Raw genomic sequence first — 17943 nt, 5'->3', positions numbered from 1 at the left:
TATATATATATATATATATATATATATATATATATATATATATATATTTTGTCTTCCATTACTGCACTTGTTTAAGGCACTTGTGTTAAGGCAATTAAGCTGAGTTATCCTTTGTATTTCCTGAAGTCCCAATCTATCTTTGAGTTATCTGTCCCCTACCGTACTATAAGTATGTGTTTTTATGGCTGTCTTACCAACCTATGACTATGTCCTTCCTAGGACTCTTAAGGTATTTATTTGGAAATACTTTATCCTTAAAAGAAATCAGTATGCTCCACCTGTTCCAATAGAATTCACTAAGAATGATCTTATCCAGTATCAGATATGATCTCATTTCAGATGGTGTTAATGCTCGTTGCCTATGGCATGATAAAATTTAAAATCCCATAGTTGGTCAATTGTTTTTAAAAGCAGTGTTGGCAGCAAATGCCCCAACTTATACTATCAGCAAAACACTGTCAGAAATATTTCATCGGTCATCACCAAGTAGTGCTTATAAAGGCAGTTTCTGGGCTAGTTTGAACTGATGAGAGACAGTGAATGGAGAAGACCTTTCACGCTCACCACACATGTGCCCAGAGGATAGCATGCCTTTTACTTTGCACTGATGTTCTTTCCATTCAGCACTCACTGTAGTCTGCATTTCTTCATCAGCCTGAAGTACAGCAACTGTTCTAATACATCTGCCTAGAGAAGCACCTTCTACTCATTCACAAACGACCCTTTAGGCAAGAATGCCTTGGGAACACAGTTCATGGCAAATTCCTTGTGGAAATCATTACAGAAAAAGCTGCTGATGTAGAGGAAGTACAGGGTTGGTCGTAGTGCCAACATTAACAAATCCTTTCTCAAGGAAAGGCCGTTCGCGGCCATTCTCATTCACAGGTGTCCACATACTTCTCTAACTTGCTAACAATCACAGGGAAATTGGATGATTTTTTTTTCCTGGTACATTGTTAATCTGTTTTCTAGAAGGCTCATGGACACAGTGTAAAGGCGTCTTTTACAAAAACAATATGGTAGATTAAAGAGAGACTGACTGGGCTTGGAAATCAGGCCAGACCTAGTGTGGACCATCTTCATTATGTCATTAGAATGTCACCTTGCAAAAGTTTCTTAGCCTGAGAGAATTCCATTCTGTAAAGAATGAGTCAAGACAGGGAAAACAGAAAATCACTGCTGGCTCAGTGGTTCAAGCATTTATGTGTGCCATCCACACATAAGGACCTGAGTTTAGAATCCTCAGTACCCATGTAAAAGCCTGACATATGTATGAAACCCTAGTGCTGGTTGGGTGCTGGTTGGCCAGCCTAGCTGAAACAGCAAATTCTATGTTCAGTGAGACAGCAATCATGTCTCAAAAATAAATAAATAAAGAGCTACTGAAAAGACATGAGACAGTCTCCACACGTGCGACACTTGAACATGCACAAAACCCCACCAAACATACATAATACATATCACATACATACAAATTCAAAATAAAAGTCACCGTTGCTGCTGAATGATGTTGCTCATATGAACTCACAGGGAGTGCACAGGAGAGCTCAGCTAGTATTGTTGATCTATGATACATAAAATAGTTACGTTTGTTACCAGTATTTTCTAAAAAAAAGTCACTCACTTGCTTTTAGCATGTCCTTCTAATGAACTGTCACTCCTGTTCTACGAGACTGTCTTTAACTTTCTCTAACACAAATTTTTTGCTACATGTTAAACACTGGTGAGTTCACCACGTGTTTAACCACACAGCCACATAAAACATTAACAGAGATTTATGTTATAATTGGAACCCTGGGAGTTGTTATGCCCCACACAGCCTGTGTGTAAAATCTAGGTTATCCATCCTTCAAACCTAACACACACACACACACACACACACACACACATACACACACACACAAACAACCATTACAAATTTTTAGAAGACATTATCTCTAAAGATGCTGTCTTAGCCATGTTTATAGGCTGACAATTCTCCAAAAATAGGAAGCACATCCTCATAGCCCATCAAGTGATGACCATACCTTAGATAACTAATAATGGCTTGGGGATATTTTTGTTCTATTGCCTGAAAAACTGGAATGAAGTTACACAGAGGTAAGTTTTGTGTGATAATTAAAGAAAGATAAAAAGCAAGTAAGGGATTAAAGAATAAAAACGGAACCTATGACAAATGAGAAAGTGGCTGTTACTTTCCTTTTAGTTATTCTTCCATCTTAGAATCCTGAACTACATTCCTTTTCCCCCAGAGTTGACTTTCTCTCAGCTGAAAGACAGCAGCATTAGAAGTAGCACTTCAATACTAAAAAACTAAAACAGGGTGGATGGTGACGCACTTAACAGACAAGGGATAGACCAAATTATTGGGTGACAATTTTCCTTCTCTTTCTTTTTATTTCTTTTCTTTCTTTCTTTCTTTCTTTCTTTCTTTCTTTCTTTCTTTTGTTTTTTTCTCTTTCTTTCTTTCTTTCTCTCTTTCTCCTTCCTTTCTTTCTTTTCTTCTTTCTTTCTTTCTTTCTTTCTTTCTTTCTTTCTTTCTTTCTTTCTTTCTTTCTTTCTTATGATTTTCTAAGACCTTCCTGGCTTGGCCTCACTTAGCCCAGTCAATAGCTGAAAATACAAAATTTTAGCAATCTAAGAAAGACTAAAATCCTACAGTCTAATTTCTATATATTGTGGTCACACACAGGATTTCCAATTGCAAATTTCCTTCTTAATTATAACAATTCTAGCCAAATTTTATTGTCACTTATAAATTCTAAGGTATTGCTTAGAATTCAAGAAGAATACAGATAGAGATAATAAAAGACATCAAAACTGAACACCAGGAGGAAAAAAGCATATTTAATAAGATCAGAAGTTCATCTAATTAAAAAACAACCTTAATCTGAACCCGACCTTCTGCCTTACAACAGCCTGAATTTATACCTGTGCTCTAATGACTGATGGCCAAGATGAGCTCACAGAATCATCAGCTCTAGGTTTACTAGCCAAGTCCTTACTAATAAAGTTTTTGGTCCTACCGGGGTCTAGAACCAAGCTTTGAGTCTGGTGTTCTGAGAAGAGCTGTTACAAAGAGGAAGAGAGAGTACTGAAATCGGGTTGGCTGATGTGCAATTTCTGTAGGAAGTATGCAGATACTGGCTGAACTTTGCTTACCAGACTGAGAATACTGTTATTCTATAGAAGACTTGAAATCTGTGCATACATCATCGCCATTTACTGTTCAAAAACTCTGCAAACTTTACTTCAAGGATATGTTCCCGTGCTTTCAATTTAAAAGATCAGACAGAAAATGGCCAAAGAGGAAGAATTTCCCTTCATTAAACAGCAAGCTGTTTGTCCTCTAAATATTCATTTATTGCATTAATTATTTAAAATAGTGTGCAGTTTTGAACATGTGAAAATTATACTATTACATGTTCATTTATACTTTGCTCCATTCTATAAAGAATGTGCATCAATCAAAACAAAACAAAATGAGAGAGCTCATGAGTCAAATCCTTGGACTATAGAGGAAGAACCCAACTGTGTCCTCTAGACTACAGCTTTTGAGAGCTGATATTTGAGAGCATATGGTCCAGCAAAGGGGTGTAGGAGCCTGAAAGTAGAAAGAGCCTCAATATTGATTTGAGGGGTTATAATCACCCCATTTCACCTTTTAGTTGAAGAGAGCTGTCAGCATGACCATTGCGGTTTGATAAGAAGCATTAAAACATCTCCTTAGAAATGGAACCCTGAGCACCAAATAAGTAAATAATTAATCACCATCCATAATTACTAGTCCCAAATCTTCTTCAGCCAAGTTCCTTGGCTTCTATCTGACCCTCATTCTCTGAGTCAGTTGAGCCCATTGGAAAGAAAAGGGATTCAAAGGAATCCAAACAGAATGCCCTTCTAGAGTTTGAAACTACCCATCTTCATCACATGCAACACAACTTTATGCATCTTGCATGAATTTATAACATCTTATTTCATTTTTGCAAATCATATTGTACAAAGTATGCAATGTGTGTGTGCAAAAGCTGCAAACCTATGTCAGTTCCATTGTTTGGTGTCCTTGATAGAGCCTTTCATGTAATTCAACATCACAGCATCATGAGGCTTCTGAGGAGTCCTCTTAATTGCTGCTGGATAGAATTTAAATTCCTGGAAAGCTGACCTGTAGTTTCCTCCTGCGACCATGGAAGAATCATTTCTGAATTTCCAAGCCACCATTCTATTCTCATAACTTGACAGAACAAAACACAGAAGGTATATAGTGCTTGTTTATTCAGTCAGGCAAACGCTTATCTTTGTTTGGCTTGGCAGTAAAAAGGCTAAAACGTGTAATGGAAAGATGCCTTTGCAATAAAATCCTCCAGCAAATACTTTCAGTGTGGCTTCAAACAAGAAAGAGGCATTCTTCATACCCTTCACTGAAGTGGTGTGTTATTACTCTGAGTTAGTATTCTATTAAGCCAAGTACTTGGACCACTTATTAACTTTAACTTGTAACCAAGAAACAGTGAGCTCCTCCTAAGACTGTACAATGACCAACACTCCAGGTTAAGGATAGGAAGATGAGAATTCCTATTTAGATCATGATCTTGAGAAACTTCTGAAGACTTCTCCAGACCTGCTTTGTATCAGTTTTTCTCTCTTCCTGAAACAAAAGAGAAAGAGGCTCTCTCTATCCTGTCTATCAAAAGGGTGTAATGCCGTCATACACCAGAACTAGGGTTTCTGAAATCAAAGCACATGTCTCCTTTAAAATGCTTTCTGTTCACTGCCATTGGTCTGTTGCCAACTTCTGATCTTCCACAAAGAAACAGAGGAGCATGTGAAGATGAAGAAAGACAGCGTCTTTCTAAGCCTTTTTTTTTTTTTCTTAACAAGAAGACAGAAGAGCATGGAAATTGATCCAAGAAGGACTCTTACAGTGGGACAATAAGAAAGGATTCCCATCAAACACCAAGACCCATTTACTGCAGTACTGAAAGGTGAAGTTATCTATACAGAAAACAACAACAACCAGGGAGTTGAGAAAGGGAGCAGGAATGCTAATTGGGTCACCTGGCATAAAACACCCCCTTCGTCCTGAGTTAAGTGCCTCAATAACGAATCCTTTTAAGGAGCCCAGGGGAAAACAGTCAGACAGGGCACCAGTATCCACCCTTGCTCAGTTCGTTCACAACAATAACAAATTGACACAGCGTGAGGTGAAATGGATGAGGGGTTACCTAGCTCCAGGCACAAAAGAAACCATTCAGAATTCTCAACTCCTCTATACATCCTTTGAACACATTCATTACGGAGCGACAGTGGCATGAATAAGCAAATTTGCATTTTTCTCCCAAAACTACAGACTTGAACTGCTCGTTTCTTTCCAGTCAAAGGTAGAGGTGAGGCTAACAAAAAGAAAAGGCGACTGTACTACTGTGCATCCAAAGACTACAGGCATCCTAGCTACTGCAACATAAACAAATGGGCTCAGACAATAGGACTTAGCTAAGACAGAAGCAGTGAATTGCTTTATAGCATGGTACACTTTATAGAAGTGAGAATGGCAATCATTTAAAGGGAAAAATCACCTCTGCTTTGTTTAAAGCAAATCTTAAGAAGTCTGACATTGACCATAAAGAAAGCTTTAAAAAAAATAGAAGAAAAGTGGACACATGACTACTATGTATGAAAGACTACTTCCAGGACCTTTTAATCTCAGGATTAAGGGCTACTGGTGTGATATTTTCTGGAAGAACAACTAGATCCTTATGCTGACGTCAGACCCTCACCAACAAGGGAAGCAAGGCACTGGCACCAAAGCCCTTCTGAGTTGGGAACTCTGGTGATGCAGTTGGAAGTGGGCCACTGAGGCCTGTAGGCATGCCACCCCGACTCTCTCACAGGCACATCAGAGCTTGGTGACAGCGGCTGTGTGGTCAGCAGAGAAGGGAGATACGCCACAGCCCTGGTTCTGGACGACTCTGGAGTTGTAAAAAAACAGACACCAGACAAGAGTGACAAGAGGTGGGGAGGAGGTCTCCCACCCTACCTTTGCTGGAAGCGATTTCTAGCTGGGAATGAGAACCTCTGTAACCCAGTAAGTGATTTTGCTGGTGTCTTAAACTATGGGACTGTGGTTGGCCACATGAGCAACTATAAACCCCTCAGAATTGTGTTTATGTATCTATTTCTTATCTTGAGTCCGGTCAAGATGTTTGTGTGGGAAACGTACTTTGAAAATCAGGCCCAATACAGTAGCACAACACATGCACACTGGGAGACAAAAAGGCTTGTAATGTGTTTTTATCATACATCACAAAGTTTCTGCTGTGAGCAATTGAATCCACGCCCCCCTATAGGAACATTAAAAACAAGCAACTTTCAAAATAAGCACCTTTGTCCTTGTCATGGTCTCAGCCATTAGCTCCTACACACTCAGTCACAGATGCCAGCATGAAATGGAACGTGATAGAACCTGTCTGGAGACCTCAACACACTGAATCATTAAATCCAGCTTTAATACCTGACCGAACGTTCAATATCTAAGCAAGTTCGGTAAGAGTTGGTGCACTTTATGGTTCATGAGGGAGAATTCTATCAGAATTCTATTGGTTCAGCCCAGAAGGGCTATCCTCGAATAGCTGAAGCATTCTGAAATGTGAGCAGGTCAGATGTTATGATTCTTTTTGAAATATTGAGTCAGCATTCAAAGTTTCCCTTAACCATTTATGGAAAAGCAGGCCAATTAACATTAGATGTCAGAGATCCATATAAACCCTTTCCTAGAGCATTTTCAAATTAAAAAAGACAGACAAAGCAGATTCCCTACCCTCCCATTTCTGTTCCTTACTCGGCTGGTTGTCATTTTCTATATTTTTGATTATGAAATATTAGCTAATGTGAACATCCTCATGTATTCTTATTGGGGATGCTTTGTATCAACAAGAAAAACTTAATTGCGTAACCATTACTTTCTCAAATGGTCTTCTTCGTTTTACACTTAGGGCTCATGACATACCTTCCTCTGCCTGCTGTCACGGGTTTTAAGAACTCTAAGTGTTCAGACTGAAGGGGTACCGACTACTCACCATATCCAGGAATGCCTTCTGAAGGGGAAGGTGTTCAAATGCATCATGTTCGCAGACCTTCCGTCATTAATATTTTCCTCGTCTCCTATGTTGCATGAGGTGATTTTCACAGATGAATCCCAACTCTCCGGCTTGAGCATCGATCAGGGACAATTATTGCCACGAGTAATGAGAATCCCCTCCCCAAAAATCACCCCCCCCAAGGAAACACAAATGGCAAAAACAAAAGCCCTTCCAGGATTTGAAGAAAGAAACATCACAGGGCACGGTAGGTATGAGTCCATCCATGAAGCTCCTACTAGTCGACACACTGAAATAGCCAGTCCATTCGCTAATGCTAAATGATGGCAAATATTGTCCTGGTGAAATCCAACTGCCTTGGGTGTGAATTAATGCATCCTCACAGAAAGGACTATGGAATGTGGACAAACAGGCGTCAAAAGACAGTTTCTTGTTATCCTTGTTAGAGAAGTGTTAGGAGGGAAATGGAAAACTTCGCGTTGCTTTTCCATGCTGTCCTTTAGGGATGAATACTGCTTTTTCTTCTTTCTTAGGTACATATTCATGTGTGGCCGCGTTAACACACTGCTACCGTCTGAGTCTGATTCGTGTCCGACAGAGACCTGGGCAGAGGGGACTAGAAACCATGTACGGTGCAAGCCAACTTCTTCTCCGAACCTTAGGATCGCCGGTTTCAAACGCTGAAGTACGAAGACAATGAATAATTTTTGTTCTGCAGGACAGGATTGGTGTGGGCTCCCATCATGACTTCAGAAGGCGCTGTTGTGATGAAATTCGTCTGCCGCCTAACCTCACAATAAGGCTGCCTGTCTGCTCTCTTTAAGTAAAATGACTAAGCTCTCAACTCTCTCACTGCAGAATCCCCTCTAATTTGTTGTCATCAAAACCGTGTGTGAGCTTTTAATATTTTGCCTTGGGAAGAAAAAAAAAAAAAAAAAAGAATTTCACAGCTGCAAGGCAGACGTCCTCTAAGAATTTCTTACTCGGCTGCCTTTCTTTTCCCTCTGTTCTGCTTACCCCCAGTTCAGTTCCCAAATAGATGTCATTTACTCTGACGCTCTGACATCCGCAAGATTCTCATGCCCAAGCCATACAGACCTCGCATGCTTTTAAAACACAGTGGCTGGCAACAGGCTCCAGCTGGAGTACCCCCCACACCGAATTTCCGGCAGAACCTTTGAATCCTCGCAGCCGCCTTGTCTAACCCCGGGCTGTGCCGACCCAGCTCTGAGCAGCTCAGGACACTTGCAGGCTCTGTGGTGTACTGTACATTAACTCTGCAGCAGCCCGCTTGCTCAGCTGCAGACTGCTGCCTGACAGGGGATGTGGTGGCGTCAAGGGGGCCCTCTAGGTGGGTTCCCAGACACTGCAGAGCCGCGCGCTCCCTGCTAGCTTTCAAGAAGAGCAAGTCAAAGGGGTTAAAGGAAGATCTTGCCCCAAGGAGCAGATTTCTTTCAGTAAGTAGTTACCAGGCATGGTGGTGGTGGGGGAGGAGGGGCTAAAGAAACCTGTAAATAACCTCACAGGGAAATGACACGCTGAACAAATAGATATTATTATGGGGGAAAAGGTTTTTCTGTTTGTTTAGTGTTTCACCTAACCAATGAAAAGAAAGGGAACAAAAGAAGTCCAGATAGAATGTGCAAATGACAGGTTTTTTTTTTCTTGAACAAAAATATGGGGGTGCAGAAGCCTAGCATACTAGATGATTTGTTACCAGTTAAGTACAGATTTCCACACTATGATTTTGGACAGGAAATCCTGGGGAAGCCAGCTCTGCAGAAGTCACTTAGACTTCTATTGCGTTTGCGCATGTCATAAAAGCTGCTTGTTTGATTAGGGGGTGTGTAGCTAGGAGGAGAGCTCCCTTTTCATTTCCTGGAGCCTGCCCCTTTGTTGCAGAAATTGTGCTCAATAATCCCCTGAAAGCACCCCATCACTGTTGATGCCATTTTGGAGCAAGAATAAAATAGTAAACTCTTGGAATTGTTGGCACTTGAATGGTACTTGTGTGAAATCAGTCAGAGAATGGGCAGTCGGTGGTAATGTGAGCAATATTAATGTATTGCTTTTAACTTGGGTATCTTCTTAAATACCATTATGCCATTATGCAACTGCTTAATATTAAATGGAATACTGGCAACACTTAATATATCATGCTATTTATCTTCAGTTAGGGTTTCCCCTGTGAATTCTTGTCCTTGCAGAAAAACATTGCTGGGGATAGGGGGGATTCCTTTCCCATAAAATCTAAAGCAAGTGTGTTTGATCAATTGATGGTCCCAGTGTAAGAATGCATTCCTGGGAGCAGGAAGGACTGAGTGATTCCTTTAAAGCAATTTGAACTCTGCATGCAGAAAGATGGCAACATATAGCACAAAGGAATTTGAGGAAAGTTACTGGCACTTCCTGTGGCCTAAGCAATGTCCTTGCAGCACCTTTGTTTTGGAGGGACTAAATCTCTCTTGTAAGGTCATCTGTGACCCTGCCCTGAACCCTTTCAGCTTGCATTGTTCTTAGCAAGCTCTCAAAGCTTGGAATCAGGTATCGCATAGTAATCCAATCTGGCACATTACACTATATACTGAATTATCATTATTTAAGATCTAGGTGGACTAGCAATGTCCCTGGCCATCTTTTAAGAGCGTCACAGGATAGTCTCACTTAACCCACGCAACAGCGCTGTTAGGTGAAGATGGTTGCTAGCCCTGGGCTGCATACGAAGAGCGGAGGCACTCAGAAGTTAAAGATCGTCCGAAGACAGACTCATCTGAAACAAGAAGCCTCACCACATGGCTTTCAACTCGAGTCTCCACTGTAGTAATGATATGGCCTGGTACTAGCTTAATGCTCTCTAAGTTTTTTGCCTGTGTTATTCTATTCCCACAACAGTATTCCCACAACAACCCCCTTGGGAAGGGCCTGTATTTGCCTGTCTTCACACTTTCAGGGAGAAGAAGCTATTTGTCCTTTTTCTTTTACGGTAGGAATGTTACGACTGGCATTAACCATTTCAAAACCAGCACTTACTTCTTATGCTACGTAAGCTAGTGGGTATCTTTAGAATGTAACATATATAGAAACAAAAATGATGTAGTGAGTCTAATTTCCACTCTAATAAATATTTTTTTCATTTGACATTTTTGTCCGTATTTAGTACATTCTATTTCCATTCTATTCATAGGCCAAAATGGTTTGTGTGTGCAACCTGACAACAGTAACAACAAAAACTCTACAAGCCTTTCCCAGATATCACAGATTCACTGTGATACTGACTAGCTATGTCTCTATTGGTGGGCAATGATATAAGCAAACACTTTGTGGGTTGAAAACACAAAATGACTCAGTTATTAGCTCACTAAATGAGATTTTTAAATTAAAATGTACTTTTAAAAGATATTTCAATTGATTTTTCCCCCCGGTGCTTGGAACTGAAATTGAGGCCTCACAAATGTTAGCCATGCATTCTGAAACTGAGTTATGCTATACCTAGCCTTCAGCTTAGTATTTGTAAGGTGAACTTTTCTTCTGATTTTAATATGTAAATATTAAATAAATATGTAAATATGTAAATAAAATAAAACAAGTTAGATGGTATTAACAACTGAGAAACTGTAACAAGCACTGAAAATTCTTGAAGTATAATAAAAGCATAGTTTATCTGGCAGTTCAGAGAGCTGAGATTACAAATTAATGAATAACCTTAGGGTGAGCAGTTTTGCAGACTCAAGGCAAGCATAAAAGAAGGGGATCGTTTTGGCTACAGAAACAGTTTTTTTTTTTTAATTCTGCATTAGATTCTGAGTTTTAAGAGTTATGACCACTATGCTACAAAAATGATACTTGATGAGAGAGTAATCAGCGAATGTGTGACTTTCAGAAAACAACAGTCGGAAGACTGAAGGAGCTTAGAGACAAGCTCTGAAAGTGAATAACGTTGAGGGACTAATAGACAACATCTCTGTTGTGTTGCATTTGAAAACAATCGTCACCTTACAGAACTTCCGATCCCAGGTGAGCCGTGACAGGCTGCCTAGCTCATCTCCGCCTCACGGATTTGATAAGTAAAGGACCACTAATTGCCAGCCGCTGACTGGTGGACCTTGTTAAGGTCCCTGTGGCTGTGCTGTAGCCTCAACTCAAGTGGCACCAAGGCTGATTATGTTTTGTTGTCTTTAAATTTTCAGGCCTGCAGAAAGCATAGGGTTAGCTGATCATTCAAGGCTGACTAATATTAACTACCCTCAAATGAGAGATGTGAGGGGAAATGTGGCTGATTTGCTATTCAAGTGTGCGCTCAAACACAGAGCACATAAAAATGCTTTAGTAAACATTTTCATTAAGAAATTACTTAGGGTTAGGGAGACAGCTCTTGGGTATGACATATGTTCTTCAAACATGAGGATTCCCGAAATCAACCCAAAAAGCTGGATGTGGAGGAACAGAGGGAAGAGGGCTTGCAGGTTTGCCAGCAGTGAGAAGCTGTCTCAAGGGACAGAGCAGGACAGCAGATGCTTGACCCTGGTCCTAAGGGTATGCACAAGCAATCCATCAACACCAACATCAAACAAACATTTATACATATATACAGTTTCTTAGACATTACTCAGACTCAAAGCAAGAAGAGTCAGCTACCCAGTGCCCCATTTCCTCTCTAATAAAATCCTTTTCTTTAGGAAGTTAATGCCTGAGAGTGAAAGTCTTTCAAACTAAACTCTTGGATACTTGAATATTTGTAAAACTGCCTTCGACTATCTGTGAGCAAGAGTGGAGACAGGGTTTTCTTCATTTTTTTTTTTGCTTCTTCCTTTCAAAGTTTGGTTCTTCACAAAGAGGAACAGAGAGCCAACACCTTCAAAACCTCGTATTCTTTCTGTCATGTTGAAGATTCCATTCTTTTCAAATTCCTTCAATTATCAATGTCCCTTTTAAGTAATAAGAAGGCTAAGAAATATCATCATGCTATTATAATCACAGCATAATAAAGCCGCACCCTGGCCTCTGCACTTGGTGTTTCCTAAACCCCTAGTCATTTGTACTTATCAGAAGCAGGAGGTGAGGGAAATGAACTCATTGATTTGACCCACCTGGTTTCACTTTCAGATAAACGTTAGCTTTAAATTTCAACAGAGTTCCTTGTGTTACTATATATGTTACTATATACAATATATGATAGAATAATTAATAAACTAATATCTGTGACACCTTGGATGAAACAAGATAAAAACCCCTCTGTGTTTAGCCGTGAAATGACAAGGTCCTAAAGTATAATGCTTCACTAATTTCGTATGAATTGGAGTCATCAGTACAGATGTGTTTGGGAGTTTTCCACCTCTCAAGAGGCTTGTTAACTTTTCTTTTTTTTCTTTTTTCTTTTTTTTTTTTTTTTAGTTGTTAAAAAACAGCATCTTTTCCCTTACTTTACTTTTGGTTTATATAAACATAGCCACATATAAAATATCTTCATATCTTAGCACGTTCTTTTTTTTAAGAGTTTTGCTGTGAATAGCACCTCCACATGCCCAAGATAAGAATAACACACAGCATTGCTAATCTGTTTTTTTAAAGATTTATTTGTTTGTTTATTTATTATGTATACAATGTTCTGTCTGCGTGTACATCTGCACACCAGAAGGGCACCAGATCTCATTATGGATGGTTGTGAGCCACCATGTGGTTGCTGGGAATTGAACTCAGGACCTCTGGAAGAGCAGCCAGTACTGTTAACCTCTGAGCCATCTCTCCAGCCCATCTTAGCACATTTTATCTATACCAGCAAAAATATGTCATATTGAAGGAAATCAAAGCTAGAGCCATTTGGATGTCTTAACAGATACAAATTTTTGTCTAAAGAAAAAAGGCAATGTATCTTCTCATTTTCTAATATCTTTGAAGTTTACATGTATGTATGTATGTATGTATGTATGAAATTCACAAGTATAGAATTCTCATACTACCAGGTATGCATGTAAATATACGTATGTTTTTATTGCATATTATATTATTAGATGAAGGGATAAGAAAGGCATCCCAATATCGAAGTCAAAACCTAAAGTGATTAGACACTTCCCCACACACCTCTCAACAAGAGCAGAAGTAAAAGCAAGGCTTCTCTTGTAGCCCATCCTGGGAAAAAAAAATTTGCCTTCCTCACAGAAGGGGCTTAGTGCTTATTTTCAAAAATAAATTGTGGAAAATCACCAAAAAATTGAAGACAAAAAAGTAGAGTTTACAATTTGCTTTGGTGTCTCGGAATGTGACTTCTTAATTTCAGGTTCTTCCTGCTCACATTTTGTATACTTTTCTTGAACTTACTAAATCTCTTTGAGAAATCATTTAGTTTTATACATATACAGATATATATCCATATTTATATGCATATCTATACACATATAGGTGTATGTATTTGAATATGAGGGGCATAAAATATATGTGTATGTTACACATATATGAATATTGTATGCATATACTTTATTGTAGTGTTTTACTTGCTGAAACAAATTATAAGCTGCTTTTAAGTACAAAGAGTATTTATTAAGTGTTATTCACATATATTTAACATCTTCATTTTAATATAAACATAGATTCTTCAATGAGGTTATAATTTACTTGTTTCAGTGACATTATTGGCACTCACTAAATGGTAACTAATGACCATATTAATAGCGATGACATTCTACTTCTGACAACTTCTAGCAAAGGCTGAATGTGTGCTCTTCAGCATATTCATAACTGAAACAGGAGAAGCCCTTCATGAAGCCAGGGTTTTGATTGCAAAGTATCAGGGAACTGTGTGATGTTTCAGCATGTTGCTGCTATATTCAATTTCTGCATATTCTTGTAACTGAGAGAACAGAACCAATTGAAATTAAAAAAGAAATTCACTAAAAACCTATCTTGGTTACCTAAAACCTTACATGTCCTTTGGTAACCTGTTCGTGATTTAATTTATTAAAAATCAGTAATTTGTGATCATAGGGTCAAAGCTTAAGCCTTCTTTCTTAGATGGTGAGAAAATGCAGTTACAGAAGTGGCATACCATCAAATACAATGCACTCCATGGCTGCTGCAGCTAGCTAGAATGTTCGCTAGCTTAAAGTAGAAGTATTTATGGCAGTAGTAGAGGTAGAATGAAAATACTGGGATACAGAAGAGAAGAGATTCAAATATAAAATGAGGAAAAGATTCGTAGCACGCTTGAAAATAAAAATTAGAATTTGCATTTTGTCTTCGAGTTTCACGATGTGACTCCTTAACTCCAGCTTCTTTCTGTTCATATTTTGTGTACCTTTCACCACACCCTAAAGTCTTTGGAACACAATTTAATTAGACATACACACATATGTATGCATATATGTATGTATATACAATGTGTAAATATGTACAATATACGTGCATATACAAACTGTTTATTATACTATTTTATTGGAAACACTGAGAGGAATTATAAGCTAAATTTTAATATAAAGGATAGTCTTTAAGTGTTATTCATGTGTATTTTAACGCACTTATTTTAATATAAATATAGATTCTTCAGGTACACTACAATTTTCTTGTATCCAAATGGAAAAAGAAAAAGCAACAGCAAACCTCAAGTGACTTCCTGTAAGGAATCTTCTCCTGATGTGCAATTATATTTCATTTTAATCTTAAAGGCTTTAGAGGATTTGCATCATGCTTCACAAATCAATATCCCAGAAATATTCCAAGAGCGATTCAGAAATTCAAAACCGTAAAAATACCTGCCTTGTAATGAGGACCAGTTTCAAATGATATTTGTACTGTAGGATTTCTAAACAAATGACTTAGAAAGTTATCTGAAAATAATACTATGGTTAAAAAAAAAATAACACCCCAGTATTTCGAACAATGCCTTCAGTATGCACTTATGAATTTGTACGTCTGCTACCATGTATGTTCCTGGGAGGTTTCCCAGTCAGCTTGACACTGATTTTTTCACATTGTGCAGCCAAGGTATGTGGTGTCTTAAAAGATCGTGATGATGGAAACCTATGAAATGGAAATAATGGACAGAGCAACGGACGAAACCAACAAAGAACACGCACTAGATTATAAACACCCTGCCCCTGGAACACGAGATGGACGCAAATGGTATTTTTAAAATTATTATACATTATATAAAATATAAATGTTCTATCTATATTTCTTGATTGACTACATATCCAGAAATCCAGCTATTTCCATTACCTTGGTTGCCACAATAACTACATGGTAGCACCTTACTGTTGAAGATACCACATATTTTAGTGGCAAGATGTTGGAGAAACCAGTCTCCAACTGACTGGGAAACTCCCTCCCTGCTGGCTAGCTTTCATGGTGCCTTCAGGTGCCACACAGACTGCTGGGGAAGAAGAGGTAGCAAATGTCTCACTCAGCACTGGACTCTAGTTGCTGACCTACTAGAAAAAATCCACCTGTGCAGTAGTGGCAGGACCCCCATGGGGATAACTAACTGCTTTCTGAATGGATTTGATACCTACTCCATGGAACACACTCAGCTGGTACAATAACCCTGGTCAAATGCCTGTGGCTAGGGAGGCATTTGTGAAGAACCCGCTGGAATTATTGTGGTAAATGGTAATACGGTCAGATGACCTACTAAGAATGGTTATGCCCATAAACACTGGCTTCTCCCAACCTTGGTCAGAAAGCCTCTCCTCGCAATGCAGAGACACGTGACTAATCAGAAATGTTTAGGACAAAAGAACGCTCAGCACTAATTCGGACGTCTTTATCAACCCCCAGCCACTACATGAGATCAAGCTAGATAGGGAAGAAGACCTCTAAGCCCCACTCCTTACTGAGGGGCTATCGGCTGAGATAGCTGCTGATGGAGCTGTTTTACTCTTCAGAGCTTTATAGGTCACTGGCTGGCTTCCTCTGTGCCAGTGAAGAGCCATACACCCATGCACACATGGCCAACCATAATGGGGCTTGGTGGGTTCACAGAAGAAAGGATAAAAAGGAAATGAAGTTAGGAGGGGGAAATATTGTGATACATACAAGAGGAGCTGGAGGGGAAAATAGAGGTTGGATATAATCACTGCGTGGCATTCACGTGTAAAACCTCAAAGGCAAAAACAATACATCCAGGTATTGCTTTACAGTTCAAAAACAAACAAAAAAAATAAATAACTAAGAGACACTATATTTACTGTTAATTGACAAACAGGAGTCAATCCTTGTTAGTAACTTCAAATTATAGTATCAAAATTGAGTTTCTAACCCTGATTAGGTAGGCTCCCTGAAAGGTCAGTGAATTTTCAGCTTTAAAGCTAAAAGCTGAATGGCTGAAGGCAAAACTACATTCAAGAATGAAAACACTCCACCTATATCATCACCTCCGTTAACATGGAGTCTCGTGAGTACACACAAACAGCGGATTTCTTCGTTCTTCCGCTTCTACAGAAATGCTGCCCTTGAGACAAGACCACACCACCAACAGAGTTTACCATCAGTAAAGCCACATCTATTGGTCTATTGGTAAGGTGAAGCAACTGATCAAATAGCCTTAGGTCACGCTCCGGCTCAAATGCAGGAGTCTGTGCAGACACTGATTTCCGCGTGTGCAACAGCCCTTAATCCAGAGAGCTATTGTGGTAGACGCACACCCTCTACACAGCACTGTGTCGTAGACGCATATTCCCTTTGCAACACAGGACAGTGGGGTCAGGACAGAACAAGGGATGACTGTCTCGTCTCGCTCACCCTAACTTATCAGATGTGTTTTCATTGACATTTTAACATCCCTCGGCAGTTCTGTCACTTATTCTCATAGTTAAAAAGTCATACGATCTGGGGCTGGAGTGATGATTCAGTGATTAAGAGTACTTAATGCTCCTTCAGGGTACCAAAAAAAAAGAAAAGAAAAATGAGTGTTTGATCCACACTTTGACAACCTATCTTTGCAATAACATCCTAAGACAGATGACTTAATGGTTCTTTGAACTTGAAGCTCATTATATATTTAAAAAAAAAAAAATCATGCAAGTCTATGACGGAAAACAACCTGCTCTTTACTCACAATGGGGAAGGTCTAGCCCACCGGGTGGGGTCGTTCCTGAGCTAGTCGTCCTGGGCTCTATAAGAAAGCAGGGTGAGAAAGCCATAAAGAGCAAGGCAATAAGTAGATCCTTCCATGGCCTCTGCATCAGCTCCTGCCTCCAGGTTCATGCCCTGTTTGAGTGCCTGTCCTGACTTCCTTCAGTGATGAACAGTGATAAGGAAGAGTAAGCCAAATGAACACTTTCCTCCCCAACTTCCTTTTTGGTCGTGATCTTTCATTACAGTAATAGTAATCCTAACTGAGACATGGGGTCTCTCTATGTAGTCCTGGCTCTCCTGGACCTCACAATGTAAACCAAGCTGGCCTTGAACACACAGAGATCTATCTGTGTGGAGACCTTCCAAATGCTGGTGTTAGAAGCAAAGCACCATCATGTCTGGTGAGGATTCCAATATTCTATCATTAATAACGTGGGTCCTCCGTAACACTGAGAGTTTAATTAGTGCAAGGTAGAAGAAAACCCAAGGGCCTACAGGGAAAGATGCCATTTAGGATTAAGTAAAAGCTGATGACCAAGATGTGGGCGGCAATTACAAGGAAACTGCAAAATCAGAAGCACAACGACAAATGGAAAATGTTAACCATATGGTCTCAAATAGGGGAGATGGTTTATTACCAGTTTCCTAAATCTAATAAGGTCCATTTGCTTCTGAATATTTCTATGTAACCACGGTGCATGCATGGTGGTTTCTTGTTCTTTTGGTGTGTGGGGTGTGTGTGTGTGTGTGTGTGTGTGTGTGTGTGTGTGTGTGTGTGTGT

The 17943-nt window shown here is 39.4% G+C and overlaps 1 protein-coding gene across 2 annotated transcripts in view; it reads right to left on the bottom strand.

Moving 5' to 3' along the window:
- Pde4d (phosphodiesterase 4D) overlaps positions 1-17943 on the bottom strand; it is a 678798-nt gene that overhangs the window by 503454 nt on the left and 157401 nt on the right. Inside the window, exon 1 of one of the 2 annotated variants that reach the window (XM_055603449.1) lies at positions 7077-8343. The exons of the other annotated variant lie outside the window; for it this stretch is intronic. Coding sequence (XP_055459424.1) covers positions 7077-7216 — 140 coding nt within the window. The 5' untranslated portion in view covers positions 7217-8343. Of the gene's footprint in view, positions 1-7076; positions 8344-17943 lie in introns of those variants that run through there. 2 annotated transcript variants of the gene reach the window in all.

Source organism: Psammomys obesus, unplaced genomic scaffold, assembly GCF_907164565.1.
Source record: "Psammomys obesus unplaced genomic scaffold, mPsaObe1.curated_primary_1811, whole genome shotgun sequence".
NCBI lineage: Eukaryota > Metazoa > Chordata > Mammalia > Rodentia > Muridae > Psammomys > Psammomys obesus.
Note: the sequence above shows the minus strand (reverse complement) of the source record. Positions and strands in the feature narration are given on the sequence as shown.